Below are 10,614 nucleotides of genomic sequence, written 5' to 3'. Positions count from 1 at the left end.
TGCCGAGCGGAAGGACCGAAGCCCTAACTCCTGAGGGTCCCGGATCGGTTCAGTGTCACACTTTGCACCCAGACACGCGGCACAACCCAGTGTCTGTCTCCGGTTCCTCCGCGCCCAGAGCGCGGCAGTGCCCCGGCTCTCCTAGAGGCCGCCCTCGGGCTCTCTCCCTTCAGGCGGTTTCTGCCTCCCCACCCCTCACTCTGATTACCTATTCCCAAGTGTAACAAAAACACAGCGAGAGAGAGGAAAAACTCGCACCGAAAGCTCCAAACGCCAGGCCCGGTCCGGATCCCCAGAAACACTGGGCAGGGCCCTCAGTGCCCGCGCGCGCCCCGAGGCTCCCCCAGACCCTTTCTGCCGAAGGGCGCGCCCGTGCACGCACACACACACACACACACACACACACACACACGGATGTAGTTTATTACTGACTCAGAGCGGCAGCTTTCCTGGGCCCGCGGGGGGAACAGAGGCCGACGGCTGAGGGACCGCACCGCCCCACATCGGTCGGCGTCGCCCGGGGAGTCCGAGCAGGACCGCTCCGGAGTCCCCGGGAAGCTTTCCAATCCCTAATTTCCTCCCGCCCCTCGACTCGTTTCCTTCCCTTCCCCTTATTACATATGCTCTTCTTGAAAATCCCAGGATTTATTTTTTCTCCCCGTGGGTCCAGGTCTAAGAAGTTAGAGAATTGGGCAAAGCTGAAATTCTTTCAATTTCTTTACAAACCAAAGAAAAGACATGGAAAGCTATATACCCATCTCCCCGGCGCCAGAGATGCCTATCCCGCGGAAGCCACACCAGAAGGGCCCAATGAACGGAATGAACACACTATCATTTAAGATAAGAGAACTAATTAAAAAAAAAAACTTGAGAGAACGCACTTCGACTGCCATCTCGTCCTCCCAACCCTCACCTGCCCGTGGAGCCTGCCCTCCATCCGCCTCTGCCCCTGAAACCATTCCATTCGGACTTCTGTGCCCACATTTGTCCAAAATTGAGCGTAGCTAAGAAAAGGAGGAGAAAGAATGCTTCCATTCCTTTCTCCAAAAGCCAGCCTTCCTAGCCCCTTTCCTTCCCTTCCTTCGGTGTCTTAGGTGCGATTTGGTTAGGGAAATGAAGAGGGGGCTTGGATTGGAAGTAAGTTTTGTTTTTTTTTTAATCGGGAGGAAGGCGTGAGCCAGAGTGGTGGGTGTGTCAATCAGAGGGTTGGTGCCTGGGGGCTCCTAGCGGATCCTAGCAGAGGTGTCCCCGGGCGGCCCGCGATGAATATGAATGGGAACCCTTGCTAAATGGGACCGCCGAGCGCACCGCCCTGAATGATGGCACGTCATCCTAACCAGCCCAGGATAGATAGAAGGGCTTCTTTTGTCTCTTTGCTCCGCCGCCACTCTATAAAAGCCCCTCTTTTTCGGGCGTGAGGTTAGTTCAAGCACACACCCACTCGCTGTCCAGGGAACTGCCTGCCCAGAGAGAGGGGAGTGGGAGGGAGAGAGGCGAGGAAGGCAGCGCCTCAGCTTTTCTTCTCACGTCTCTCGTCGCTGAGCCGTGGGTTGCTGGGCTGTGCAGTTGTTGTTGTTGTTTTTAATTCAAGATTTTCTTTCATTTCCCGCCTCAAGCCTCCCCGCGGTCGGTCGGGACGCATCCCCCTGTCATACAATGAATTCTGATTCGAGCTCTGTCTCCAGCAGAGCTTCCTCTCCGGACATGGACGAGCTGTATCTGAGGGACCACCACCACCGGCACCACCACCACCACCACCAGGAGAGCCGCCTCAACTCGGTCTCCTCCACGCAGGGCGACCTGGTGCAGAAGATGCCCGGCGAGGGCCTCTCGCGGGCCGGCGCCAAGGCCGCGGGGGAGAGCAGCAAGTACAAAATCAAGAAGCAGCTGTCGGAGCAGGACCTGCAGCAGCTGCGGCTGAAGATCAACGGGCGGGAGCGCAAGCGGATGCACGACCTGAACCTCGCCATGGACGGGCTGCGCGAGGTCATGCCCTACGCGCACGGGCCCTCGGTGCGGAAGCTCTCCAAGATCGCCACGCTGCTGCTGGCCCGAAACTACATCCTCATGCTCACCAGCTCCCTGGAGGAGATGAAGAGGCTGGTGGGGGAGATCTACGGGGCGGGCCACCACTCGGCTTTCCACTGCGGGACCATGGGCCACTCGGCCGGCCACCCGGCGCACGCCGCCAGCGCCGCGGCCGCCGTGCACCCGGTGCACCCCATCCTGGGCGGCGCGCTGGCGTCGGGCGGCGCCGCCTCGTCCCCGCTGTCGGCCGCCTCGCTGCCGGCCCTCGGCGCCCTCCGGCCGCCCCACGCGCTGCTCAAGGCGCCGTCCACGCCGCCCGCGCTGCAGCTGGGCAGCGGCTTCCAGCACTGGGCCGGGCTGCCCTGCCCCTGCACCGTCTGCCAGATGCCACCCGCGCCGCACCTGTCCGCGCTCTCCACCGCCGGCATGGCCCGCCTGTCGGCCGAGTCCAAGGACTTGCTCAAGTGAGCAGCCGGCCGGCCCGGCGGCGGCTGGAGAAGGAGGGAGAGCGGCGGGAAGGGCCGGGAAGGGAGGGGGAGGATGGGCCCTAGGCTGGCGGGCTGGAGGGAGGGTTGGGTCCGGGCTCCCCGTGGCCTCCCGCGCGAGTTGAGAGAGACCTCAGACCCGCTGGACCCCCGGAGGGAAGGAAAGGACCGGAACCAAAACTGCAATGTCTGGGTGGTAGGGAAGGGGGATTCGAACCAGACGTCGTGTGTTTCGCATGCATGTTTCTTTTCCCCAGGCCGAGCCGTCTTTTTCTCCCTTCCCTATGCTCTGAGCAAAGCCGAATTTGTTGTAGGAGCTGGGGGTCGGTACGGTCACACACCTGAGAAGGGACTTTGGAGTTGGCTTTCTCTGGCTCTGTGTTCTCGCTTTGGAAAAGACAACCATCCCTTTTGGGCAAAACAAATGTAAATATTTCCTTTAGAGGGGTGCCATTGTGGTGGTCACTGTCCTCTTCACGGTTGTTTTGTTTTTCTAGAGACACTGGAGAGAGAGAGAGAGAGAGAGAGAGAGAGAGAGAGAGAGAGAGAGAGAGAGAGAGAGAAACCCCAGTTCTGAATCTCACCTCCGGTCCGGGCATGACATCTCTTATGTGCGTTTTCCTTGGGACGCAGTGTAGGTCAAAAGAATGCATGCACGCTTCTACATGAATCTTGTCTAAACATGTTGTGCAGGCCGTGATGCCATTTTCCTTGTAACAAGGATTTACTAGTGAATTCTCCCAAGTACTCCGTATATCTGTCTGTGGTTGTTTGAAATGAAAACGGGGGCAGAGTGCAAAGACCCAAACTCACGCACATGCGCTTCTTCTCCCACCCCAACCCCTTCAGACCCCATTCCCAACCTTCCGCGGCTGTTGTAGAGGCGGCCGCCAGAGCCTGGGCTCCTGCCACCAGCTTGCCTCGCTCCACCTCGCTTCCCCTCGCTCGGTTATTCTGCATGCGGGGTAGGCTCTCTATCAGCAGCTTTGAAAACGGATTGTGGTTATGGGGATGGGGTGCGTTTTTATTTTCCTGAACATTTGCTTGAAATATTTTGTTAGGGCTTCAAAGACAATGCCTGTCTTTATTTTTTATATATTCTTGATAACTATGATATATTTATTAATAACCAGTGTTTCTGGATGAGATTTCAAATAAAAAAGAACCTTTAAATCCTGGCTTTGCCTTTGCCTAACATTTTTGAAGATGGGGCAGTGGGCAGGGAACACGTGGACTCAGAAAGATGTGTTTGGGTCTGTGTGAGAGATTTGGATGCGTGAGCAGATACGATGTTTGCTCTGGTCATTCACAGGTAAAAGAGGTCATATAAATTGGTGTTAATTATTACAACTGAATGTCCTCCTAATGTGGGCATTATCAACGGTGGTAGCCTTGTGATATTTGAGTTCCTTGTTTCTCTGCAATAATCAGACCCTCATAAACTCAGCAAATTGAGTTGTTTTGTGTTGTGTGTGTGTGTGTTTTCTAAGTAACCTGGAAACCCAAAATGACAGGAAATTAGAGGCCGGGTAGTCTGTGCTGGTTGTGTTGGCAACAGATGAGAATGAAGCAGTAAGTTAACTTCTTTTCCCTTTAAATTGCCCATGTGGCCTTTAAAAAACACACAACAGGTTAAAATGCGGTATATGTTTTTAAAGTCAACAAAGAGTTGTTCTAGAAAAGAATCAAACCCGACCCCCTGCCTGCTGGGGCAGCAGCCCCTCGGAGCAAAGGGAAGGCTGCTCTGCTTTGTAAAGTGAGCAGGGTGAGGCCGGTGACCCGCCAGGTCTCAGTATCTTGCAGATTTATGGGGGCAATTCTCCCTTCTTTCCTCCCTGAGAAGACCAGCAGGTCTTTAGTTGAAACAAACTATTTGCAAGCCTTACAGGGTGAGGAGTGGGGAATGAAGAGAAAAATCTACATTAATGATGGCTAAAACTGGGGTCATTTAAATAAATTACTTTACTCTCTTCATCCCTCTGTCCCATAACAGTTCCAAATAGTGTATATAAGCCAAAGTCATCCAGCAAGAGGGTTTTGTTTACAGAGGGTGAGAAATCAAATTCGAGGGATGACAAACCCAACAGCACATGTCTGGATGTCCCACTTATGAAAATAAAAACCTGATGAAAATGTGTCACCCCATGTTTGCCTCTGGATTACAGGTAATATCACCTCCTTGTTGGTGAGGTCGAAAGTCCTCTTCAAGTGGGGGAGGCCTGAGGTGTCCACCCCAGGGCAATAGAACTGTCTCTCTCCAGCATTCAGCATGGACAGCACATCTAAGAAGCACCTGTCTTTTCCTGCCTGACCCCCCACCCCCACCCTGCCTGCCTGATGCTGCCCCTCCCTGGGAGGGCATCTCTGTGGGTCCAAGCTCTATTGAACTCACTCTCCATATCTTTTTAACCCTCTGCCCCCTCCTAACTTCCCCACTGTCAGGGAGAACAACCAAAGTGAGGGTCTACAGCGGAGAGTGCTTATTTCCTCTGGTTTTTGGCAGACAAATGGGGGAATAATCGTTTGTTTCCCAAGGGTGATTCATTTCTCCGGGTGAGCAAAGAGCTGTTGAGGATTTATTTGAACCAACACTAAGCAGCCCTCCAGCCTTTCCCTGGGAGTTTATTATTTAGAAAGGGGGTGGGGGTGGGGGGAGGGAGACAGAGAAGTTTCATCAATCAGGAAAATGACTTTCCCCTGAGCCACTGTTTCTTTGAGTCCTGTTTCCGAAGGCCTGCTTCTGGAAAGAAACAGACAGGAGGCCTGGCCACTGGCTTAGCAATGGGCTTCACCCCGTTTCTAGAGCTGGAACTCCACCTGGCCGCCCCAAGTGCTAAGACCACACGCCTTACCCACAATGCTGGCTTTGGGGGTCTGTTGCTGGGACCAGAATCTTTTGAGTTATCTAAAGAGCTGTGGGTTCTACTCCCATGGGCCACTGCGCTAAAAAGAGAATTCTCCCCGGGTTGTCGAGAAGCGGAAAAATAGGCCTTGCTTCCAACTCTGAGGAGGTCTCCTAAAGGGGCTGAACTCTATTCTGGGTCACAAAACTTTTTCTTTCTTTTTTCTAGAGGCTGAGAGAAAGGATTGGAACAGGGCAGGAACTCAAGAAGGAAGGCGATTTGGGAGCCAGGTCGTTGGGAGTTTATTGAGTTATTGGGTCGAAACAATCACCACTGGCATTCCCAGAAAGGGCCTTGCAGCAGGGAGCTGGTGGTGTGACTTTGCAGGCAACTTTTGCTTGCATGTCCCATTGAATTCTCAAATGACTGAAGCTAAAAACAAAATTACATGGCCTCAAAAGTAAGAATGGTTTTTGGACGTGCGTGTGTGTGTGTGTGTGTGTGTGTGTTGTAAATTTGCCACTTTCTTCAAAGTTCTGAAGTTCCAAGTTTTTAATTCCCCCTAGAAACACAACAATGATCCCTTCATCCTGAAAACAAACGTTGCTGTATAGTTAAAAGGACAGTGAAAGCTTCGTGGGCCTCGATCTCTTGAGAAGCCCAGGTCCAAACACCCCTGTGATGTAAGCCGGTGGCCGAACTTTAAGGGAGGGACAGAGTCACACTCAGAAAGGGGAAGCAGGCTGCTGGGCCTTGGTTTCTAGCGAGCCTCTCCAGCTCCCCGGGCTGGTGGAGGTTTGGGTTTAATCCTAACAAGGGGCAGCCTGAACAACTCACGAATCCAAAGTCTTGTGTCTCCCCAAACTTTGTTTTCTAGCTGCGGGGCCAGCAAGGTTTTGTCGCTCCATTAAGACACTTAGCAGGGATTGCAAAACCCCTTCCCTGCCCTCAGGGAGGCGGTGGGTTCTCCAGGCATCCCTCAGCTAAGGAGATTGAACTGTGCTTGCTAGGCCCCTTCTAGAGACTTCTGGCCCCTTTCTCCGGCTCCCACGCCCGAGTTAAGGGTGCGCTCCGAGCCGCCGCTCACTCCCTCCGCTCTGCCGCCCTGGGGGCTCCAGGGACAGGCTTCCCGCGTGGGCATGGATCAGCCCGGAACTCGTGAAAGACGCCCCAGGGGAGCTCAGCCCCAATCCTGGAGGCTCTTCCGGAAAGGACGGGGCCAGAAGGCTCAGTGCCTGGTTCGCAGGGTCCTCCCGGGGCCCTCTCCACGGTCGCAGCTCCGGGCCCAGCAGGAGGAAGGAGCTGTGCAGAGAGCACCTCGGGCCAGCGCTCCAACCCGGGCGGTGGGGGACTTAGCCTCGCCGGATAGCTGGCCCCGGGCTCCCGGCTTCGCAGGTGGAGGAAGCGAAGCCAGAAAAGCAGCCCGGCCGGAGAGCGAACGCCTGCAATGACTTTGGAAAGAAATCGGCCACGGGAGGAGCAGGTGGCAGGGGCGCACCAGCGTCTCTTCAAACTTGGGGGGAGGATGAGTGCTCCCTGCCCCGCCCCTGCCACGTCTCTGAGCCTCTTGGGTGCCTATCTCCCTTCTGAGTAGTGGGGAAGAGGCAAACTCCGAAGGTTTGGGGCTGCAGAGTCTCGATTTTTAGTTTTTCCCGTTTTCCATGACCAACGGGAAAAAACTCCAGAAGCCCTGGACACACAAGCTGGAGGGCTGCTTAGTGTTGGGACATTTGCGGTGGCTGGGCTGCAATGGGGCTGGAGAGCGTGGGGTGCGGGGATCCACCCTGGCGGAGAGCAGGAGACCCGCGGGAATCCGCGCTCTCCGAGGCCCCCAGAGCCCTCGGACCGGATCCTCCCCCCACCCCCCAGCCCCGGTCTTGGCTGGGTGTGTGGCCTCCCCCTGTCCTCCTGCGCCCGGCACAGGGAGCCGGGAGCGGCCCGGGCAGTACCCCCCCGCGGCGAAAACTGGCCCGCACCCGCCTCTGCCTCTGGGCCGGAGACTCCAGCTTCGCGCCGAGTTGGGGTCCTGGGGTGCATCCCGTGGGGAGTGACCGTCTGCGCTCCTGGCCCCCCTCCCCGGTCCCCGACTCCTCGCTGTCCGCCCCGCAGGTCCGGAGAGGCGGGGGCTCAGGCGACAGAGGGAAGGTGTCAGGAGAGGAGCATCTCGGAACTAGGCCCGGACCGGCTGCGTAAACTCTTGCAGAGATCCTCGGATTCAGCATTTGTGGGAACGGGGAGGGAGGGAGAACAAGGCTGTCACAACCACCAGATCTAATCTCGAGCTGAGTGGCGCGGCTCTGCTCGCTGCTCGCAGCGCCTCAGCCCAGCCCGGCCCTGACTCTTTGGAAACTTCGCTAAAGAGATCGAGTCGGCGTTGGCCCGGGGGGGGGGGGGGGGGGGGGGGGGGGGGGGGGGCTGGCTCCCCTTTCCCCAGCTGCCTGTGCAGGCTGGGGACCCTCACAGAGGACCCACGCGCCTGGCAGTCCGCGGGGGACCCGGGCCACAACCCGTGACGCGTACCCTTCGCTTCCAATCCAAGCCCCGGCCCCGTCCCCCGTTCTGGCACCAAAGTTTGGACTTTACCCCGAAACCAGCACTCGCGAAAGGAAGTTCAACCCCACACCCTGGAGTGGACAGCGGGAAGCGGGACCTGCTGGGCTGAGGCCAGCGAGCAGAGCCGGGGGGCGGGGGCCCGGGGCCTGGCGCTCGGCGCCCTGTTGTTCCGGGACAGGCGGAGGAGTGGGGTGTCTTGCTCCCAAGATGGGCGGGAAGGAGGCAGCGCCAAGGGGTCAGTGAGGCAGCTTGACCTAGCTGTCCTCCCCGAAAGTGTTAGAGCTCCATCTGGGCGTCTCTCCCTCGCGTCTGTGCCCCGTGCCTGGGAGAGTGCCGGGGTCCCATGATTTTGTGGACGCCACAGTGTATCAGTGTCTCCAGAGCCCCGCATGTCCCTTGGGCTTTGGAAAACTCCAGAAGCCCTGTACACACACACACACACACACACACACACACACACACACACACACACGCACACACACACGCCTGTCCCCATCCTGCAGAGCTTCGCTGCCAAGAACGCCTTTCTGCCACAGGCTCCCTGACTCCACGCGAGGGAGTAGAGGTCTGAGCGAACACATTTTATAGAGACTCTGTTTCCCTCCTGGTTATTTACCCGCCTCCCTCCCCATCGGCCCCCAAAAGAACCAGGAAATTCGCATCCACCTCTGAACCCGTGTGCAAACGTATACAGCGCTTTAGTGCACACCCAGCAATGCAAGCCTGGCCGTTAGGTCCGTTCGAGTTTCTCTCCGTGAATCGTGCTCCGCTTCAGCAGTGAACACTTTCTGGGCGTCTCCGAAGTGCGGGGCGCTGTGAGAGGCACCGGAGAAAAAGGGGCAAAACAGCGAGAGGAGTAATACATTTAAGCGCATGAAAAACATTCCCTGCGCGCGGGGTCCTCAGAGCCTCGTGGGGAAACACGGGTCGATGTGTAAATTCGATGGTAAACACCCCGCGGTCCTCACGGAAGGCAGGCGGATCCGGGCACTCACTGCCCATCCGCCCCAGCAGAGAGAGGTCGGGAGCAGATGCCTCTGATTAATATGGAAATAAAAAGAAGTAATGGTGGCAGTAGTTTCATCGCCCCGTTGTTTGGAGATTTATAGTCACTGAGATAAACTTTGGTCTGGGGCATCTCTGTAATTCATGCCTCCGTTAGTTATTACCAAATGAGCAAATCGTTTTTCTTTTAACTGGTTTTTAAAAAGAAAAGGAAAAAAAGAAGGGGGGAAGTTGGGAGAAATCTTTTTTTAATGGGATTAGAGTCATTATCCTCCTTGTCTCCCAGGGTCCCCGCGCTACAGAAACTTGCCTCCGGGCTCCTGGGTTCGGTTCACCAGGCTGTGTTCTAAACATAAAACAATCCTGTAATTTCCTTCAAGAACAAAAGTTCTCAAAGCAATGACCTGCACGGTATCCCCCTCAATAAAGCAGAATTGACTTAATGGTCTGTTAATTACTCCATCCCTGCAGGGGGAGGGAGCCTTCCAAAGGATTGCTGCAGACCCTCTGTTCACCAAAGCTGTGGTCTGTCCCCGAATGTACAGCTGGGGCTGGGCCATTGAAAACCATACAAACAAAATCCCTGATAAATAATCCCACCTAGGACACAAAGATACAGCATACAATTGTCAGATCTTTGCTGGATCCTCCAAGGAGAGGGGAGGGAGGTCCTGGGGGGCTTCCGGTAATCTTTAAAGCTTGTAGCCAGGGGTTCCTCTACAAAAGTTTTAAGAAAAGAGAGCTTGTTTGACTTTTTTTTTTTTTTTTGTCTCCTTATTCTCCTATGTAAAATTTCTTTCTCTTCCATTTCATACTTTTTTTTATCTAACCTTTACAAGTTCGCGTCATCATTTAATGCATTTTGGGTTTGGTCATCTTTTCCGATTGTTTCTCTATGAATGGTTTAAACCTAGAAGACAAATTTTGAGTGTCACAATTCCAGGGAATCAAAATGCAGGAGAGACAGTTGGGATGTTATTCTCTGACTTTTTCTCATCTGAAAGGTGTCAATGGCATCATGCAATTACGTAGGTTTTTAAAATAAAAATTAAAACTTTAAAACCTCTATGTAAGCCCAAGCAACACGGAATAATCATTCAGTTAATTTGGCGTTAGCAAAATTCAATTTCCCAAACACTTTTTAAAGGAAGAACATAAGCAGGTTTTACACTAATTTATAAAGCACTAATTTCAATTTGGTGTGCATTTGGCCTTTGTGGGCCCATTTAAATGAAACATTGCAGGAAAATAAAATATGGCATCTATAGAGATGGGTACTGTGAAAGTGACCAAAATGTTTATGTGATTTGCTTAAAATTAATTCTTTGTCTGAATTCTGCAATAGCAACAAACAAGACTGTCAAACTACCTGTTTTGCCACATCAACCATTACTTCTTAAGGTAGGGATACTTCAGGGTTATGTGTTGATTGGAGCCAGCCTTTGCTTCCTTGCCACACGTGACTAGATCCTGCATGGTGTATGAGCTAGTGACTAGCTGCTAGTCAATATGAAGGCATGGACAGGAGGGAGCCTAGCTCCAAGGTAACTGGCACTAAATTGAGTCCATAATTGTGTTTCATATAGAATGGTAGCAAACAAACTTTTCTCTCTTTTGGGAAGTGAAAAAATCTGTTCAGCTAGCTGTTCACTCCAGTCCTGTGAGAAATGGGGTCCAGAGATAGAGTGACAGTGTGATGT

The 10,614-nt window shown here is 54.1% G+C and overlaps 1 protein-coding gene across 1 annotated transcript; it reads left to right on the top strand.

Moving 5' to 3' along the window:
• Window positions 1-1,634: 1,634 nt before the first annotated feature.
• OLIG3 (oligodendrocyte transcription factor 3) lies at window positions 1,635-2,496 on the top strand. Its single transcript, XM_036415271.2, has one exon. The coding sequence runs from the start codon at window positions 1,657-1,659 to the stop codon at window positions 2,494-2,496; it is 840 nt and encodes a 279-aa protein (XP_036271164.1). The 5' UTR covers window positions 1,635-1,656.
• Window positions 2,497-10,614: the final 8,118 nt, after the last annotated feature.

The sequence above is a fragment of the Pipistrellus kuhlii genome, unplaced genomic scaffold (assembly GCF_014108245.1).
Source record: "Pipistrellus kuhlii isolate mPipKuh1 unplaced genomic scaffold, mPipKuh1.p scaffold_m20_p_5, whole genome shotgun sequence".
NCBI lineage: Eukaryota > Metazoa > Chordata > Mammalia > Chiroptera > Vespertilionidae > Pipistrellus > Pipistrellus kuhlii.
The sequence above is the reverse complement of the archived record's forward strand: the minus strand, read 5'-3'. Positions and strand labels throughout refer to the sequence as shown.